This window comes from Xiphophorus maculatus, chromosome 2 (genome assembly GCF_002775205.1).
Source record: "Xiphophorus maculatus strain JP 163 A chromosome 2, X_maculatus-5.0-male, whole genome shotgun sequence".
In the NCBI taxonomy this organism is placed as follows: domain Eukaryota; kingdom Metazoa; phylum Chordata; class Actinopteri; order Cyprinodontiformes; family Poeciliidae; genus Xiphophorus; species Xiphophorus maculatus.
Window position 1 is genome coordinate 3,906,425 of NC_036444.1, and position 21,163 is coordinate 3,927,587.

General features: G+C 36.5%; 1 protein-coding gene across 7 annotated transcripts in view; it reads right to left on the reverse strand.

The window, feature by feature from the left end:
- Nucleotides 1-3,431: 3,431 nt before the first annotated feature.
- zc3h18 (zinc finger CCCH-type containing 18) overlaps nt 3,432-21,163 on the reverse strand; it is a 43,783-nt gene continuing 26,051 nt past the window's right edge. For 6 of the 7 annotated variants that reach the window (XM_023350982.1, XM_023351003.1, XM_014471867.2 and 3 more), the window contains exons 11-20: nt 20,195-20,314; nt 20,022-20,114; nt 18,264-18,530; nt 13,073-13,183; nt 11,815-11,823; nt 11,525-11,730; nt 10,368-10,582; nt 8,410-8,509; nt 6,807-6,903; nt 3,432-4,142 (exon numbers count right to left, since the gene is read on the reverse strand). In XM_023350982.1, the coding sequence (XP_023206750.1) occupies nt 3,923-4,142; nt 6,807-6,903; nt 8,410-8,509; nt 10,368-10,582; nt 11,525-11,730; nt 11,815-11,823; nt 13,073-13,183; nt 18,264-18,530; nt 20,022-20,114; nt 20,195-20,314 (1,438 nt within the window). In that variant the 3' untranslated portion in view covers nt 3,432-3,922. The remainder of the gene's footprint in view (nt 4,143-6,806; nt 6,904-8,409; nt 8,510-10,367; nt 10,583-11,524; nt 11,731-11,814; nt 11,824-13,072; nt 13,184-18,263; nt 18,531-20,021; nt 20,115-20,194; nt 20,315-21,163) is intronic. The other variant, XM_023350994.1, reaches the window with a different exon arrangement.

The window sequence follows — 21,163 nt, forward strand, 5'->3', positions numbered from 1 at the left end:
GAACGCAAACACCTGAGAAGCAGAACAGAGAAGTAAATATAATGTGCATGTCCTGCAGAGTTTTGGGTCATGTGACATTACCTCACTGTAAACAATGACATCACTCTGCCGTTGTAGTTCTAGCGTGGAAAAATAGAGGAAGTGATTTACATCAACCTCATTAATATTTTTCATGAATTACATGAACATTGTGCTCTTCAGTATTGCAATAATCTAAAACGAGGCAACAAATGAATTCTTACATCTTTTCAGTCCACATAAATATCAACAATTTAAACTATTTAAAAGATTATTTTTAACCCATACTGAAAAATATCTTAATGTACTCTACAGTACAAACACAGAAACACTGTGGTCATCTAACCAGATATTGGTACTTTTACTAGGACAAACAGCTGCCAACTTCTACCAATAAATTAAATCTCACAGCTTTGCTTAATTAACATTAATTAATGTTACTGTTGCTTCTCAATCCTCACCATGGCTGCAGTTATACCTGTTGTTTATGTACTTTCCCCCTTCCACTGGACTTTACTTTCCTGTTCTTTGAATCCTATTATTAAACCAATTTTATCTCAAAATCTAATATTTTTTAAAACACTGAATTGTGTTGCTTTTGTTATCTGTAATCATCAAAATGAACAGAAATAAAAAAAATAGATTAAAAACTGTTTCACTTTTTTAATTAAATCACTGAAACTTTATATTATATATGTCAACCTTCCTTTTTCAAACCAATTGAGAAAATGTAATTTACTTAAAGATAGTTTTTAATAGGAGAGAAGTTGGTGAGTAAGACGGTCCCTGGTTGTTATGGTAATCGGTTGCTATGGTGATTGCCCTCCTGATTTGGAAAGCAGAACCGCTCTCTTTATCAAATATTCTGACAGAATTCCATACAACAATCTAAGCCTCAGACAAACAATCACTGTACAAAAACTAAAAGTTGTACTGATGAAGTTTTTGGCATACAGTTTGAGAACACTCTTGTGGTCAAACATGGAAGATTTTATGGATCTGCAGTGTTTAATGTTGGACATATGAAAGGTTAAAGTTCGCCATCAATTCCAGTTGGGAGAAGAATTTAGCCTTGAAATATAATGGGAGTGAATAAGAGCTTGGGTGAGCGCTCTCTGCGCTCTGAGCTGATTTGACAGAAAACTGTAAATCATACAGCAGTGGGAGACACAGTGAATAAAAGTAGACAAAAATGCCTACGTTCTGATGTATAGACTGTACATGTGGAGATGAAACTGTGAACGTGACAGCAGCAGCAATCCAAAACGTTTCTGAATATTTCACAGGGTCATAATATAGCGTGTGTGACATCATCAGTGAGTTGAAGTTTCTGTGGGAAAATTAGAAAAAAATCATCAAATTTAAACTGTGATTCCAGAAAACTGCAAAAATATATTGAAAAGAAAATGTAAACAATCACAGTCCAACTTCCTTTGAACTGTTAAAACATTGACTGGTGTTTCTGGTGGAAAGTCTGGCTGAAATCTGGTGCTTCAAAATGGGATAAGTTCATTTTACTGGTTTGGCCTAAATCATATTATTGTCTACAGAAAAAAACATGGGCTGATTTCTGCAGATTTTATAAACACTATACTTCATATCGCAGCCAAAGGTTACAGAAGACAATAGATACAAATATTTCGAAATGTTTTCATGGTTTGTCCAGCAAAATCGAGATTATAATCAAACAGAAAAATATTCTGAATAATAATTCATTTTTGCATCAGTGTCTGTATTTAACCTTCGGCTTTCCGTCAGCAGATAGTCACCGCAGCACTGAGGCATGTTCTGCATTTAGAGAGCTCTTTTTTTGCACAATAGTTGCCTTTTGTTTAGAGATTAAAAGGAGAATCAGCAGAAACCACAACCTGTTTTACAAAAGTCTTTATATGACAACTTTTTAGACCTCTGGGATGTTCTAATAGTTCATTAAATATGCCATGAAAATGCAGGGAATTTTCTTCATACCAAACTCAAACGGGGAATTTTTCTGAAGACAGGGGAAGCAACTTTAACCTCAGTGAACAGTAACTGTAGCCACTAGAAAAGCTGCTTTTTATAAGACTTGAGTTCCTACAAGGTTCAGAGAAGTTTTCTCTATCAAAACGTGCAAATATTCCCCCTGACACTGTGTATGTTTAAGCAACAATGCAAAACTGAGATTTGTTCAAGAATGTAAACCTGTTTTGATAAAGGTAGAGTTAACAGACTTATCTAAAAAAGTGATTGTTGACAAGTGAGGCGTCAAACGCATCAGATAAGCTCATCTAAATTAGAAAAGACTTTTAAAAGAATCATAAAGTGATTAAAAATAAATGTATTTCCATCAGGAATGAGAATTTATCACTGGTTATTTACTGTGAAAACATTCTTATAAGAATTTTGATTTATTGTTGCCTTGATAAATTCAAATTGATAGTAATTAACAGTAATGATAAATATATTGCCCAATTAAAATACAGATAAAAGATATTAAGAACAAAACAATAACAGACATTCTGCACACAGCCACTTCTACACTTTAATGCACAAAGTTTTCCAGATAAATAACATATATATGTATATTAATTTTGCAGTAACTGGAATCACAATTATTGAGCTGCTATTGCTCAAAAGGAATTTATTGCAGTCTAAATAGGACATAAAAATCAACTCCAAAAAATGTAGAAACTGTGGGTCTGCCTTGTACTAAGAGTTTTTATGGTTTTAGTATCTTTTAGTAGATTTACTGATCCGTTTTCTGCAAAAATCCAACTATTTTGTTGATTCCAGTAATCAATATCAATATCGTTTTAATAGTTTATTATTGAGCATAGAAAGTGAAAAAATAAAGCATGAAATTTCTTTTAAAAATGTTATAAGAATAAAACATATTTGTGGCAACACGTGGTTTAAAAAACATGTGGGCATTCTTTTCACAAATTTTTATAATCAGAAATGTACATTTGTTAATAAAATACCATATTTTCTTCATTTCGTAAAGGATGTACAGCTATATGTTAAATCAATAACAGATTACCAACAAAAAGGTTGTCAGGGCAATTTCCATATGTAAATATTTGCATGCATTTGTCTAAGTAACAACCCTGGTTGTATGTTTGTGTAAGTGCTGCATACTTTTGTTTACCTAATTCATTTGTTTGATGCAGAGACTTTGGCTCTAACTTCTATTTTTGCATTTTATTGTTCGTGTTTATTGTGCTATGAATGTTTAATTCTTATCTGTACTCTTTGTTGTAGCTATTGTTTTAAAGTGCTTTGTAAATAAAGTAAGAATAGTAGCTGTATAGCTGCTGCTTGTTTAAATAAAGCGTAAAAAGTTGATTTTTGTGCATTTTATATAAACATTTGTCTGACAAAACGCTGCATGGATGACTGAGCAAACACCAGGAAACAGGAATCACCCAGAGAACTTCTGTTTATTAAAATAGTTTATTTAGAAGTCTTTTGTCACAAAAGCGAGACGTTTCGTCTCTAGACGACCTTATCTCACCTGCTGGACTGCAACGAAAAGCGTGACACGAAGAAAATCAAACACTGGTTCGTCACTTAAGAGCCAAGAAGAAAAAAACCAAAAGTAGATTATAAAAAAAAAAACAATACTTCACATCCTTATGATCTTTATTCATACACAGGGAATTATCTGACAAGCTGCTGCTGCTTCTGTACAACATGTGAAGGTAAAACTGAAGGGAAAAAAATGAAGGAACAGGACGATGGTGATGAAGAGAAGAGGAGTCCAGGTGAGGAAGATGCTTCTGATCATCTCCTCCGCTCTCACAAAGTCGAGTCCACGCGTCGTTCCTAACCTCCGGCCCCGCCCGCGTCCTGCTGGGACCGCCGCGCCGACCGGCGGCGGTCCGGGCGGGGGAAAGGAAAAACTCCACCTGCCTGACCCCGGCGCTCATTTGGTGGGGATCTTCGCTCGTTTCCGGGCGATGGCGTCCTCCACGGCCTTCAGCTGCTTCAGCAGCTCCTCGCGGCGCGACAGCGTGTTGCTGGCTTTGCCGGGACCCGGACCGGACCCGGCGGTGCTGGCGGCGGGGACCGGGCCGGGCGGCTTGCTCGAAGGCGCAGCTGGGCCTTTCCCAGACGACTTTGGCGGAGGAGACAGAGGGCGTTTTCTAGAAAACAGAGAGAGAGACGGAAAGGGGTCAGAGGTGCAGTTTCACTCAGATGATTGTTGGAGGATATGAGTCAGAAAAAAAGGAGAAACAAAGACAATAAAAAAAGCTGCTGAAGTCAAAAGATGAGTATCGCTGGCCTCACCAGTTTCTACTGTTTACATCAGATCAAAATTTTCTTACATCATTCCTACATTTTTAGGGCAGCAGCCAAAGATTAATCGATTGGCCATCATTATCTACAAAAACTCAACATGAGTCACAACAACATTTAATTTCCCTTCAGGATAAAAAACATATTTTTGAATTTGAAAAACATTGGCACATTGCAGAGTTTTCATCCAAAGTGTGGCCCAGGGGCCATTTGCGGCCCTCTCTCTTAGAATTCGGACTTTAATCAAATCCCAACACAATTCTGAGAATAAAGGTCAGAATTATGAGATTAAGATGAGAATTTTTATCATAATTTTTGTTTTCTTTAAAATGAACTAAATTTGCAGCCCTCTGAATGATTCCGTTTGGCTCCTCGGTCCACAATTCATGAAGGGAGAGAATTTGCAGTTAAACTGAGATTTTTATAGACCAATAAAATGTTCTTGCATTTTTTTTTATTTAGCATTTAGCAAAACTAAGCATTTTTCTTTTAACAATATTTCTGTTTTCCTTGCTAAAAACAGCAAGCACTGCCCAACCATTGTTGCCAAATCAAAAAGAAAAAAAGTAGAATTAACCCCCCTCCAATTTTTTTAAATAAAATGTGCAAGGCACTGATTTTATATATTGAATTCAACAAAGAGTTGCAGATTCCTTTTCTACAATTAGACTACTTTGCTCTAATAATAGATTTATATATAATGCTCTTCATATCTTGAGATCTCAAAGGAGTTTTGTTAAAATATTGTCTGTTTAGTATATTATTGAAGAGATAAATACAAATGTCCTCTTTGAAAAGCACTAGTAGAGCCTCCTGAACAATCAATATGAATGCAGTAAAGTGGTTTCTGGATGGTAAATCAACCACTAAACACATTGTCTTTTCCAGCAGCCATTGTACAGAGCATACAGCGAGAAAACCAGTTGACCAAATGTTCAACTGGGTTGCTAGGTGACAGGCAGAACTCTGCTGGGGTTGCTAGGTGACGGCACAGTGCCCTGTATGACTCAACATTCTGAAGGTTTCTGAAAGTTATCAAAAACACAAACTTATTGATAAAAACCGACTGGGTGTTTTTTTTAAAGTGCTTGAGCTGTTTTTAGAGCAGTGTGTTTTTTTCTGTACACCTTAAGCTACAATACAAAGTATTTTCTTTTGGTGTAAAAAATAAAATCACGAAAGTTTTCTCCTACACTTTTTAGTGTTTTCAGTATTTGTTTAGTGTCTCATTTTGAAAAGTCTTACATAGTTAAAATATTTGAGAGGATTTTGTCAATATTAGCATTAGCTTGTCCTAGTATTCATCTTTTTGAGTTTATTTTTAGTCACTTAATCACTGCTGATCAGTCATTGTTCTGATGTCATCAGTCACTAAAGATAAACTACGGGCGTATGGAGGTATTTTCCTGCCTTAATCCATGAGAACACATTTCAGTCTGAAAGCAGGATTTTATGTCTTTTATTCTCAAAACTTTTAAAACTTTTGCTTACATTTTCATTTTGAAAGCAAGACTTCATGTTTTTCTTCTTAACACTTCCAATGCTTGTACTCAAAACTTCTCCTCGTGTTCATACTTAGAAGCTACATAATTTTAGATTAAATCAATGCCACCAGCACATTTCTCAAAAATAGCAAAAACAACTCATAAAAAAAATAAAGCTAAGAATGGCTAAATGTAATTTAAGACCAAGTCTGGAGAAATTTACGACTCTTTAAGACCTAAAGTTTATGCTTTTTCCAAGTTTGTAGAAAACGTGTCGCAATTATCAAAAAGGTTAATATGGATAAATTTAGAGTATTTACAGAGCTGATGAAGAAAATCAACCCCCATAAAAAGAACAAAGTGTAGAAAAAGAACAAAACAGAGCGACTCTGGAATGCTGCCACCAGGAGCGACGCAGACCCAGAAACTCAAAGGATGACAGAATGTGAATCAATTCAAATTAATGCACATTTTTAGAATGTGAGTATTCTGCAGGTAACTCCATGAGATGTATTTTTTTATTCCATACTTGGCGTTCCCGAAATGTGTTGAGAGAATAAAAGACTGCAGAGTTTAATTTAGAGTTAAACTGCAGAGATTTAACTGCTTAAGTCTTTAACTTCAGCAGATTCAATGCAAACTGGAGAAATTACGATTCTCAGGTCTGAGGATCCTCATTATGCAATCCTTCGCCTAACCTTTAGCAGACAAATGTCAGACTAGATTTTATTTTCCTTTCTCGCTCTGATTATTTCCTGTGTTTATGAAACTGTTTTCCTCTCAGCTCTCCGGCAGTGAAAAGAATCAATTGATAAAAAAAAGGATCTTTTTAATGTTGGGCCATTCTGCTGGTGAGTATTTTTAAGCGATGGTTAGATGTCTCTGTGCTTCCACTTTTCACTGCGTGTTCCTCATTTGTGTTAAAGAAACGCTCTTATGTAAATTCCTGCTGCCGGGGTTCGGGTTTAGATGGCAGGTCGAATCAGGAAGAGAAGAAATTCCAGCTGACTGAAAAACAGCACCGACCTGTCGCCCTGCGGGGGGCCCGGCCGCGGCCCCTGACCTCTGGGTCGCTCCATCTGCGGGGACATCTGAGGTCGACCGAGGTTCCTTTTATCGCGCCCTGAAAGACAAGAATAAAGCTCGACTGAGTCATGCAAACCAAGCAGCTTTGAGTCTCTTTTCAATAAACATTGAATCATTTCTATGACCTTTAGGACCAGAAACAACTAATTCACCAAATGAAGATGGAAATCTGCAGCTAGAATCTGAATGCAGGGGCGAGTTTGTCTGCATTTTAAAAATTAAAACAAAGAAAATCTGCAATCAGTCAAGCAGAGATCAAAGTTGCCTAATTTTCCTTCAATCGTCTCTGAAGACTGAAATTTCAGATTTTTTTTGTATTAGGTAGTTATAAGATAGTTAGTTAGCATGGATAGATTAGCTGCTAGTTAGCGATAGCAACCACCTCAAGTCGGAGAATGTAACGTATCAAACTTTTGACTGACAGAAAAGTCCCACAAGAAACAAATTATAGAATGTGATTAAATAGTCCTGAAACTACAAAATTTAAGACCTTTAACAAATTTAAGGCCATTTTAGTCTAAAAAAAATTAAGACATTTTAAAGCCTTCATTTTAGATACATGATTTTAACCCTATCCTGCAGGGATCAAAATATGTTGCTTAAGAGAGATTAAATTAAAAAAAGTAACTGTCGTCCATCTAACAGGCAATACATTTGCACTTACCCATGATAGATGCAAAAAAGAGCTAGCTAGTTAGCAAGCAAGGATAAATTAACCTCAATCTTCTGACGTCGCAGAACGTAATGTATAAAACCTTTGCCTGACAGAAAAGTCTTACATGAAAAATTTTTTATCATAGAATGCAAGATTAAATAGACAAAATTTAAGACCTGTAATTAACATATTTAAGGCCAACTGGATAAAAATAAATAAATTTAAGACATTTCAAGACCCTAGTTTTAAATGCATGATTTTTAAAGACTTTTAAAGAATGTGCAGATACCTTGCACAGACCAAAATCTGTTGCACAGAAATTACACAGAAATTTCAGATTTTTTTTCCCAATTCAGTAAATACCATTTTCAGAATACAAATATTTCTGGGAGCTTAACAGAGACCAGATGAAGACAAAAGATCCATGTTTTGGGATAATCATGTTAATTCAACATTTTCTCTTGGATTTAAAACTACTTCCTTTTTCAAACAACCTTCCAATAAAAACATCAGCAGATCGGACCCTGGTGGGTTCATCTTCAACCCTCAGTGAATAAAATGTTATTTCTTTAAACATCAGGATAAAATTAAATGTTTCTGGTTCTTGGCAGGTCTTAAATTGAGATCCTAACAAAATTGTTTTAAATAAATGTTTGCGCTGTCATTTCATCTCGTCAGTCACATAATTGAAACAAAATCTCTAAACTACTTGAGTTAAAAAAATATTTCTGAATCAAACCATGACCCGTAAAGCCAAAATCAAATTGCCAGACACTGAAAGATTTGCATTTCTACATTTTCGGTACCCTGACTGCTCTGAGCTCAGAGTTGTGAAAAGGTTTTATTTTTTATCCGATGCAGAAGGAGAATAAACGCCGGGTGGCTGACCTCTATCTGGAGACATGGCCATCCTCTTGCTGGCAGGAGAGCCGGGCCGGTCCTTGTCTGAAGGAAGGTAGCGCTTCCTGCCGCCTCGGTCTCCCTGCTGCTGGAAAACAAACAGAAATTAATCAGACTTATGACTGGAGAGCAGCTGAAACCAAACATGGGCCAAACGTTTTACAGGACAGACAAATAAAATGCTGGAAATCTTTAGGGACCGCTGGGTTTCCAAAAACATTTCACATCAAATGTTTGTTTCAGATATTAAATTTTTCTGGATGATAAATTATAATTTTGTTGTTTTCAGACCATTTTCAAGTGACATAATGAAACATAATGGCAAAAATAACACAAGAACACATTCTCAGAGATCAATAATCTACTTTAAATTGTAATAAACATTTAACACTGGAAATGGAAGACGGTTTAAATATCCAAAATAAAGAAACAGAAAAAGAAACAACAAATAAAATTAATGATCAAGTCTCTAAACAAAATTGTCCTTCAAAAACAAAAGGAACAGTTGAGACCAAAGCATCAAATTGGAGATTTTCATCATCTAGTTTTTGGTAGAAAAAGAGAAAAACAAATAATCATCCAAATGGAAATTAGTCAGACTTGTGATTAATTGATTTATTGTAAGACGGGATGCAGATTATCGGCAAAAACAAGAAGAATCAAATTTAAATCGCATTCACCTGCTATCTGAATGTAGCTTAAGGTGTACAGAAAAAAAAACACCACATTGAATTTAATAAATAAAAAAATATTAAAGTTCTAATATAATAAATCCCTAATTAAATACAACATTTAATTAACATCAAGTATCTTTATAATATTTTAGTTTCTACTTCCTCTTTCTTCTGACCTCTAAACTTCAACACACCGACGCAGAAGCGCATCAGACGTTTATTTAGTTTTCCAACTTTACTCTCTTGCAGAAATGTCAACAGTTTTTCTTCTTTTGGAGTAAATTCAAAGAAGCTTTAAAGACCCCAAACTTCCTGCAGAGTTTCCAGATATTCAGGTTTTCTTAGGGGAACTTTAAAAAAAAAAAAGTATTTACTTTAAGAGTTGTTGTCACTTGCTGCATCTCGTTAAAACGACACGACTAGACTGTTTACACGGAGACTTCAACAAACATGTCTGCTGAATAACAACCTCGGCTGCAGATGAGCATCACAGAGGCTGTTTTTAAACTGAAAGCTCAATAAAATTTTCCTGGATTAGCAAATCTGCTTCCTCCTAGGAGTCTGCAACCCACTTTAAAAAGTACTTCTTCTAAGTATTGTAACTCACTGAATCATGTGAGATGAAAGTGAGTAAAAAACACTGAGTGTTTCTAAAATTAAAAATGTCTAAAATTAAAGATTTTACAAGGAAAACCTTAAATCAGAAATGTTTTTATGCCATTTTCATTGCTTGAATGTTTACTTTTTTTTACTCTTGTATCAACACTAAATAATAATATTAATAATAATAATAGGTAGAAGTAAATACTACCTACTAAAAAAGTATTTGGTAAAAAGTAGAAAGTTTACTCAAGTACTGAGTAACTGATTAAATCATCAACCAATTAATATTGTAACAAAAAAACAACAAAATCATGCAAAATAAATTCATCTTTCAATAAAAAACTTTAACAAAACCTCAGGTGTGTGTCTGTGTCTGGTGAATTTTTGGTTAAAACATGTTTGTTTTTCATTCAGTGGATAGAAAATCCAGAAATTTTACTCCAGTAAGAGTAAAAATACTTCATAATCAAATTACTCAAGTAAAAGTAAAAAGTACAGCACAGTAAAAAATACTCCTAAAAGTAAATTTTTTCCCAAAGGTTACTTAAATAAATGTAATTGAGTAAATGTATAAAGTTACTACCCAACTCTGATAACAGGCCTGGTAAAAATGTGAAATTTCGCAAATTTTTAAGCCTGTTTCTTAGAAGAAAAGTAACAGGAAGTCACCTTGTTGAGGAGCGTCAGCTTGATGTCTTTGTGAGAACCCGAACCTCCGTAGTTCCCCGGGGGGCCCATGGCGCCGGGTCGAGGATGAGGAGGGTGGCCGCCCCTGTTGCCGGGTCCAGATCTGGGCATGGCGTTCATCCCTCTGGACGGACCGCCAGACGGGTCCATCTTCCTGCGATCGTCCCGGAAAGGTTCATCTTTCTTTGATGGCCTTTCTGTGACGCAGGAAAATGTTCGGCGTAATTAACATATTTCACCAACTTCAGTTTTACTGCTGCTCAGCTGTTGCAGAGAACAAACAAACCGTCATCATTTGTTAAAGTTATGAAATTTGGTGAAAAGCACAGCTAACTAAAAAGGTTAGTTGCACTAATGCTAGTCATAGCTACTCAAAAACATTAGTTATGCTAACGCGCTAGCGCCAATGGGTATTTAAGGTAGCTAATGCTAATGTGCTATACTAACATGATATTTAGAGGACGCTACTGCTTAGGCATACAGTAAGCTAATGCAAAACCATAAACATTAGTTACGCTAACGCCAACACAATATTTAAGAAAGCTAATGCTAAAGCGCTAAACTATCACTGCATTTAGAAGAAGCTAATGCTAAAGCACTACACCAGCATGGTACTTAAGGATGCTAATGCTGAAGCGCTAGACCAATATGGTATGTAGAGGAAGCTACCGCTAAAGCATTAGAGTAAGCTAATGCAAAAGCGCTACACTATCCCAGTATTTAGTGGAAGTTAATACTAAAGCGCTAAACCAAAGGCATAAATACTCTGCACTAAACCAACAGAGTATTTGAAAAAAGCTAATTATAAAGCTGTACACTTCTATGGTATTTAGATGAAGCTAATGCTAAAGTGCGATTCCAACACAGTGTGCCCATTACTGCTCTTTAATAAATATATGTACAACTAAGATATTAAATACTTTTGATGCTTTACAGAAAAAGTACCAAAGTCTAACAGTTTGCCTTTGACACGATAAAGCACAAACTTTTTTTGCCTCAAATTGGACCGAACAGAACTAAATGTGTAAAAAAGATTATTGAGGTTGTTTTAATCCATCATTAATTGATTTATTACGACAGAATAAACAAAGAGATTTCAGTAAGAGTGTAAAGCTGCTGCTGCTGTGCGTGACACTAACCCCTGTTCTTGTCCCGGCCCTGGGGGGACCGGTCCCGCGGGGGCCCTCTCTCTCTGCGTGGATGATTTGGCGTGGGCGAGTGAGAACTGGCGGAGGAAACCGGACTCGCCAGGTCGGCGTACATGTCATCCGAGTCCGCGCTGCGCACCGAGCTGCTGCTGGATGAGGCCGACGACACTGAGGACACGCTGCTCACGCTCAGCGACCTGAAACGGGAGGCAAGCTGTGATGCGCGTCCACGGCGACCACACCTGCCGACACCAAACCTGCTTTCACCTGTTCCAACTCACCTGGATTTCCTGGAGAAATTCCCAACAGAAACGACACATGAAAGAGGAAAAAAACACAAACATGAGGAGAGTGCATAATGATGACCGGATGATTTCACGTGTTTAACTTTCACTATTTAGAAGAAAAACTCCAGAGTTGAGCAGTAACTACTTACATTTACTTGAGTAACTTAAAAAAAACAAAAAACATTTTTACTATGTTGTACTTCTTACTTTTACTTTGGTAATATTGTTATGAGGCATTTCTGCTCATACTTGCGTAAAACTTCTGGATTTTCGACCCACTGAATGAAAAACAAGCATGTTTAAACCACAAACTCACCAGACAAACCTGCAGGTTTTATTAAAGTTTCAAATGTTTTTTATTGAAAGAAACTGATTTGGAAATTTTTTCCTTTGTCCAATTTAGTTATTTTTTTATTATGAATTGTTGTTTACATTCTTAAAATACCAAAATTTCCACTTAACTTTATATTTTGTTCAGTCTGATAATGTAATTTTTAAATATTAGTTGATTGATACTTTGATCAGTTACTAAGTACTTGAGTACACTTTTAACCACATACTACTTTAGTAATTTCTTGGATGGATACTTTTTACTTTTACTTGAGTACAAATATGTTGAAGTAGTGCTACACTTACTTTGGTACTCTGCTTTCCTCTATCTTATTATTAAAGTAAGTTTTATACCGAAAGAAATTGATTTGGAAAATTTTTTCTTTTGCTTTATTTTTTAATTAAGTTGTTTATGTGAATTATTTCCATTTTGTTTGTTTTTTAAATAAAAAACAACCAAAATTTTCAAAATGTTTTGTATTTTTGTTTGTCTGATGATGCAATCTTCAAATATTAACTGAATAATGTTTTGATCAAATTCTCACTTTTTTACTCTTACTTGAGAAATTTGTTGGAGGCCTACTTTTTCTAATAGTTGTGTAAAAATATGCTGCAGTAGTGCTACTCTTACTAGAGTATAATTTTTGGGTCCAAACAAGATTATTCTACCTAGATAAATATTTAAGTTCAGCCATTAGCAGATAATTTGCACATTATTTTACATTTATAAAGGTAGGCATATATGTAAAGGTTTTTGCAGGTCAAACTCCTGATTCCTGCTGGAACACCAAAGATTTAGTAATTTCTGCTTGTTCATTGTGCTTCATTGTGTTCTGGTGAATAAACGAGGTCATCGTGCTGAATGCAGTGCGATGTCATCAAGGTGTCTTTTGATGAACCGTATCAATGATGGGCGGCATACCTGGACTTCCTGGACCCGGAGCGCGAGGCCGAGCCTGAGACGGAGTTGGACGACGATCTGGAGCTGGTAGCTGTGTAACTGCTGCCGCTGACGCTCCCGCTAACAGTCCTCCTGGAAAAACAACAGATACTGTTACTCACACGCTGGATGGTTAAAAAAAATAATCATCTTGTTATCTTCACACCAACACAAAGTTGTGCATCATTGTGAATGCAAAGGAAAGATGTCTTAAACTTTTCCCACCAATTTACAAATAAAAATCTGAAAAGTGTGGCAGGCAAATGTTTATAGCCCTTTGCAGTTTGATACCCCTAAAGGAAATCAACTTTCTTCATATGCAACATAATTAGTAATCAAAGTTTACAGAACAACAAAGTGCATTATTGCTTTAAAATATATCTAAAAAAAAAATACTTGGGGGAAGCTGAGTGTGCTAAAAGTTAGCCAAACCGCCAGTTAGCTTCACTATTAGCACATTAGCAGAAGCACATCAACCATGTCTCTTTATTTTCCAAGTATCCAACAACAATATTAAATACTTTGAGAAAATGGCCAAAGTCTAACTCTTTGCTATTATGGTATTTAGAGGAAGCTAATGCTAAAGTGCTATAACTTCACAGTATTTAACAGATGGTAATGCTAACGAACTACACTATCACAGTAATTAGCAGATGCTAATGCTAACTAAGTACACTATCCCAGTATGCTTAAGAGTGATATTACCGCAGCATTTATTGGAAGTATGCCCATCACTGCTCTTTAATAAATATCAAACTAAAATATTAGATACTTTTGAAGCTTCAGAGAAGAATAACCAGTTTAACTGTTTGCCTATGAAACAATAAAACACAAAACATTTGGCTTTAAAATTAACTGTCCAAGAAAACTAAGTGTGTAAAGATTTTGGTTGTTTTCTTTTATTTAATTTTTGCTTTAGTAATTGCTCACACCAACACCTTCAATCACATCTTGTGTTGATGATATAATGAAGTACTTTCCTGCTTCTCTTCCTTATAAAAATTCATATTAATTGTAACCACAAATGTACTCATGTTTTGCAGATAATATTCAATAGAAATAGTTGATGTTTTAACACACCAGAAACATTATCAGCAGCAGGACTTTGAGAAGATTGTGGAAACAACTGAGTCTATTTCAGTTGTAGAAATCTAGAAGAATCTAGAATCTAGAAGAATCTAGATTTCTAGAGAGAAATCTACACGAACTGAACTGGAAGACATTTTAAAAATCCAAAATAAAAAAAACAAACATAAACAACAAATAAAATGAATAATAAAGTTTTTGTAAACAAAAATTCCCTTCAAAATTTTGAAATTTTTGGTATAAAGATAGAAAAGAGAAAACCAATAAATCATTGAGCTCGTTTTAATTTATCATGTGATTGATTGATTTATTGCTTGTTGTGACAGGCCTAGTTCTAGCTCTCTAACTGATAGTTTTATGAAGAGGGCAGCTTGTAATTCAGTGGTTCCCTTGTTTTTGGAGAAGCTTCACTGTGATGAAGCAAACCCACTCGCCCCCATACGATCTGATTTTCATGTGTTCTGCTCCCGGTTTTCCCACCGTTCGGCCGGCAGCGCCGATCTGCTGCATCCCAAATAAACCGATTTGAATATTCAAGCTCCTGCTCCCACTTACTCCCACACATGAGGAATCACTTTATCACAGACACAAGCTGTGCTTGACTGCTGCTTGAGTTTTACTGCACCTGTTTAGGTGTGTTTACACCTTTATGACACTAATGCCATTTTGCTCCAGGGATGTTTCCTCTGGAGCGGAGCAGATATCTTTTGTTTTTTAGGATCATTACTGATAAAAAAGGTTAAAGAAACAGGTGAACAATCTGCTTTTGTCTATTGGAGGGAAGTATTGGAGAGAAATAATGACCAACAGGTGCAGCCACTAGTTTTCCAGGATAGTTTCCACCTGGACCACCTACACACTCGCCCACAAACAAACAAACATGAAAGCAAACACACACACTATGTCTGTTCTCCTTTCCCCTTTTGCTTCTCTCTTCCGCTCTGCACTATGAAGCTCCGATCACACAATCACTGAAGTTATTGCACCCACGCTGTCTCACCCACATGTCCACTCACAGGTCTTTCCCCAAAATGTACAAACATGCAATGCCACTGTGTGCCGGCGCATTGCTATGCAAACAAGGTAGTGTCAGTTCTGCAGATACTGAGACAGATACTTCTTCTCACACGAGCACGTGAAGCAAAACAAAAACGCAGCACGCACGGCGACCGTGGAAACTGCATTCCTTCCTGTCTTCTCATGATTCGGTCCGTGTCAAAAGACAAAGGTTGAATAAATACTTTCATTGCACTTCCACAAAACAAGAAGGGACTCACCCAACTACCTCACTGCCGTCTCACTGCACATCTTTGGCAGATACACACTGAAATTTTTGTCCCATTCATAACATTTGGAACTTGGTCAAATATGCTCAGTCAGTGCAAGTAGGATTAAAACATGTAACAATGTTAAATAACAAAGAAACTGAAACTGATAAACAATAGGTCACTACCTTGGTCAAGCATGAAAAAGTAAACCACAACAGATGATTCAGAAAGTGCAATTAGGGTTTCAAAATACAACAAAAAACAAATAGTAAAGCATGATGTTGCTCAGAGCACAAAGAATAGAGTTTGACTTATGGACTTATTGACTTTTTTCCATATCAGAACCACTACAGGTTCTGATATGGGTGCTCTGATCCAATATTAAGATTGGATCAGACCATCTCTACTAGGGGTGCACTGATTACAGTTTTATAGCCGATCGCAGATTACCGATCTTTAAAAATGGTTGAAAAATTGACAGATATTTTTGTTTGTCTGAAATGTTGCTAAAAATAGCAAGAAAGTTGCTCAGATGGCAACAGCAAACGTTCAGACATGACCTGATGGGCCGGTCTGTCAGTCAAACCTCTAACAGGAGAGCAGAAGAGGACAGCGGCTGATATTTAGGCATTTACTGAGGTAGATAAGATTAGATCGGCTTCACATGTAAGTATTGTCTGATCAGAAAATCTGCTCCGATAAATCGGTGCACCCCTTGTCTCTACTCAGCAATGAGAACTTTTTCGAGTAGTTGCAATTGAGGAACTAGTAAAGTTGTAATCTGGGATAATTAACATGTTTATTTAAATCAAATGGAAATGTGGGAAAAACTGATTTCAAAACTTCACAGGATTGGAAAATTTGAAAGGAAACGCCGCATCCTGCATATATAAAAAGGAAAAAGGAAACAAAGAGGCTAGGCGAGGCTATCAGAGGAGATATGTGGGCTACAGCGGGAAACATTTCTGCAATCTCATAGAGAATCTGGCTGGAAGAATAATACAAAATAATGTTGCCCCACTGATGAAATCTACAGTTTAATTTAAATTACATAGCAGGAACTACTGTTTAAGTAAATGCAACAGCTGATTGTATAAACTGTGATAAGCTGTGCAGAAGCTGCAGGGGTCAACATGCAAATATGTTTTTGAAACTAAATCCATTTAAAAACTCCAGCTGGGTTGAATACATGTAAAAAAAAAATCCTGTTTTTTTTCTCCTGGGAATTTTTGGATTGCTACATGTCAGAATAAATGCAGATCTCCATTTTGTTGACATTCCACGTGGGAAAGCTGGAGCCAGTGGAAACCGTGTTGCAGGCCTTTATAAAATGTTTGCACATAAAGGTGGAGTTAATGACTGACTACGCCAACGAAGGGGAGGCATCATGCTAGTCAGCAAAACACAATCTGGTATTCTCTCCGGTGTTTTAGCTGCTTCACACACTTTAAGGGAATGGTGATTTTTGTAAAAGCATCCCAGGTGCACAAAGGAGCGTAATCAAAGGTCCTTCCTACAGGCAGTGGTTAGGACTTTACAACAACTACCAACAAACTCTTACTTATTGATTACTCACTTATTGATCTAAACCTTCAGAGCCACATAAAGACAGTTACAAAGTCGGCCTTCTATCACCTGAAAAAAATTCTACGATTAAAGGACTAGAGAAACTCATCCATGTGTTTATCTTTAGTAACAGCGATTACTGCTGTTACTGTTGTGAGGCGGGGCTCCAGCCAATCCACCAGCTGCAGCTGATCCAGAACTCTGCTGCTGGTGTTCTGACTAAAACTAGGAAGATAGGGCCCATCATGCCGGTTCTAAAGTCCCTACACTGGCTCCCTGTAGCTCAAAGAATAGACTTTAAAATACTGTTGTTAGTTTATAAATCACTGAACGGTTTAGCACCACAATACATTAAAGATCTGCTGCGGTTGTATCAACCTTCCAGACCTCTCAGGTCTTCTGGTTCTGGTCTGCTCTGCATCCAGAACCAGAAACAAACATGGAGAAGCAGCCTTCAGCTTCTATGCACCACAAGTCTCGAACAAACTTCCAGAAAACTGAAAAACAGCTGAAACACTGAGTGCCCTTAAATCTAGACCAAAAACCCACTTGTTTAGAGTTACTTTTGAAGCATTATAAATGAAACATTAAAAAACATTTTGATGTGTTTACTGGTTTTCTCAATTGTTGACTGTGTGTTGTATTTTTATGATGTAAAGCACTTTGAACTGAAATTTCCTATACAAATAAACTTGACTGATTGGGATCAGCATTTTTAAAGTAATAAAGTATTTTTGAGTTTGAAGTTTTTCTGCAACATTCTTGCTGATTTTCATGCCTTTCTTTAAATAAATTCATTGCATATAATCTGCTACTGCTTTTCTGTTTACCTGTAACTTGATGCTGGCACACCTGAATTTCCCCACAGTGGGAAGGAAATTTCTATTGTACTCTAAATACAGTCATAAACATTATGTACACCAGGGATCTCAAACTCCAGGCCTCGAGGGCTGCAGTCCTGCAGTTTTTAGATGTGCCACAGGTAGAAAACACTGGAATGAAATGACTTAATGACCTCCTCCTTGTGTAGATCAGTTTTCCAGAGCCTTAATGACCTAATTATTCTGTTCAGGTGTGGTGCAGCAGAGGCACATCTAAAAGTTGCAGGACTGGAGTTTGAGACCCCTGATGTACACAATGAACCATTCATGAAAGTGAGTGTCAACGTTTAACTATCAGTAATCTGGAAAATAATGTTCCATATATTTTGTTGTACTGTCAGCCATGTAGTCAAAATCAATCAGAAGCCGTACCTGCGGGGAGGATGCTGCTGCCGCTCCCTCTGCCTGCCCTCCCTCGGGTTCAGGGGTCTCCCGGGTTCCCGTGGAGGCGGCGGCCCGTCTCCTGGTCCTTCCGATGCGCCGCTCGCCTCCCTGGGGTTGGTAGGAGGCTTTCCTCCCTCTGTTGGCAGTTTTGAGGGCCTGCTGGGCGGTCCGCCGGGCTGAGGGGGGCTCGAAGCTTTCTTCTGGGGAGGCTTTTCTCTCCGGGGAGGCGGGGCTGCACCCGGCTTTGGTGGCATGCTTGGGGAGGGAAAGGGAAACACATCCAAGCATTTATGAAGAGAAAATGTGTAAAAAATATATAAAATTAGTATGAACAGATTTCATAAAAGGCTCCATTTTCTTAACTCAAGTTTCACTAAGACACATTAAAAAAACTTAATGTGTCTTAAGACCTTTTCAAGACTATGATGAACTGAATTTAAGACCTATACTTCCACAGAAATATAGAGACTTCCTAACAAAAGTAATAAAATTTAAGACCTGTGATTAACATATTTAATACCAACTAACTTGTTAAAAAATGAATTTAAGACATTTCAGATATTTCAAGGCCTCAATTAGACTAAGGATGTGCAGACATCCTGTAATCACTAACTTTTAATCTGATTTAAGTGTTTATTTTTCATTTGAGCTTCACCAACTCAAGTTTAAGACTTTTAAAGACCTTTAAAAAACCATTAGTGAAATTTAAGCCCAATGTCTCCACAGAAATATACACTTATTCAAAACAAATATGAAAATTTAAGACATGTGATTAACATTTAAAATCACCCTTTTAAAATTGAATTTAAGACATTTTAAAGTCTTAAATTTATTTTAGATACATTAATTTAAGACTTTTTAAGGATGCTTAGACTCCCTGTACTTACTAACTTTTCATCTGATTTAAGAGTTTATATTTCAGGGTTTCTAAGACCTTTTCAAGACCATTACAAATTGAATTTAATCACACCAATGTACAAACGTCCTCTAACAAAAGTAGGAAAATTTAAGACCTGTGATAAATATATTAAAGACATTTTTTTAAATAATCTTATGATATTTTAAGGCCTTAATTTTAGATACATTTAAGATTTTAAGGATGTGCAGACACCCTGTAATTACCAACTTTTAATCTGAATTAAGAATATACTTTTCAGAGTTTCTGCAAGTATCAGCAACTCAAATTTAAAAACTTCTCAAGACCAATTTAATGGAATTTAAGACATATCTCCATAGAAATGTACAAACTTCAGCTAGCCAACTGGTAATACATTTTCACTTACCTATGAGAGATGCAAAAAAAGCTAGTTAGCTAGAAAGGATATGTTAGCAGTGAATTACATGCAACCTTAACCATAAATGAAGATGTCTGAGTACAACTCAAATTTTTGTCTGATAGATAAGCCCTGCAAGAAAAAAAAAAACATAGAATATAAAAAAGAAAGAGAATTTAAGGCCTGTGATTAAGGTGAATTTAAATATTTAAAATGAATTTAAAACATTTTAAGGCCTAAATATGAGATGCACAAAATTAAGACTTTTTAAGGATGCACAGACACCCTGCTTTTAATCTTTTCTCTGCCTATCTGTTTGTGTATCGTAAATCAACAAGCAGTACTGAATTATGGTGTCAGGTTCAATCATTTTGGCTGCAATTTCCACAAATTAGCCCCATTATTGGGAACCATTTAAGTGAGATCGGATGTTTTAGCTCTGTTAAAGCCATTTCAGGTCCTGAAGCTTTACCTCTTAGCAGCCACAGGTGGAGGCTCCGGTTTGTTCTTGGCCATCCTCGGTGGAGCTGGGCTCGGTGAGGGGGACGAGGAAAATGATCGGGATCTAAAAGGCAGTACAAGAATCACAACATTTTTCTAAATTCAAAACATCTCTACAGGTTGAACAGGAGTGGGACTGCGTACCTGGAGCGGCTGCCGCTGAAAGAGCTGTGCTGGGAGGAGTGGCTGGAGTAGGAGCTGTACGAAGAGGAACGGCTGCGGGACGAGCCGGAGCCCGTGTAGGACGAAGAGCGAGATGAAGATCTAAGATGAAATAAAATAGAAAACAAAGACTTATGAGCAGTCTGGTCCTTTCTCCAACACATGAACAACAATCTGTATGAAGTAGAAGTAAAAACTCATTCTAATTCTCTCCATAGCTGGAGAGTTCACTTTCACTTTGACAGTTTAACCTCTTACGAACTAGCAAAGCTAATTAGCTTCATACCTCTTTCAGTGAAAGTACAGCACAGAAGGTGAATAAAACCTACACATATGGAAAGTTATGCATGCCTCTCATACTAAGGCTGTTATTAGATACCAGTCTTGTAGTGACGGTGTGAACTACATGTGGTTCATTGAAGTGGAAGCGTGCAAAAAGCCACTGAATTAAATTTGGCTGATAAACTCAGTGAATAATCTTAACCCTGAGTCAGTTTGTGTAATAAAAATAGATTTAGACTCACTAATGCCTTCTAAATATGATATACTAAATTAAATAAAATGTTAATAAAATTCTGCTTATTATTTATAACTTTAGGTATGAGGTACACTAGTCAACAAAGGAAAGTAAATGAATAATACTAGTATTAAGACACAACATATAAAATGTAGGTTTAATTGTAGAAATAGGAAATTATTTTGATTATGCAACTTTGAATCAAAAGATGATTTTAGCTTGTAAGGAACAATTTACAAATATTGTTCAATAAATAATTGTTTTCATAAGTTCATACCCTCATAATATTTGTTTGTTTCAGTTCAGCGCTGCTGGTAAATGGTGGATGCTTGGTGTGATTTGATCGCCGTCAAACTGTTTCAGGTCAAATTTATAGATTTCTTTTTAAAGCACTTTATAAAACGCTTGTGGTTGATTCCCCAAGACCGGCTTAA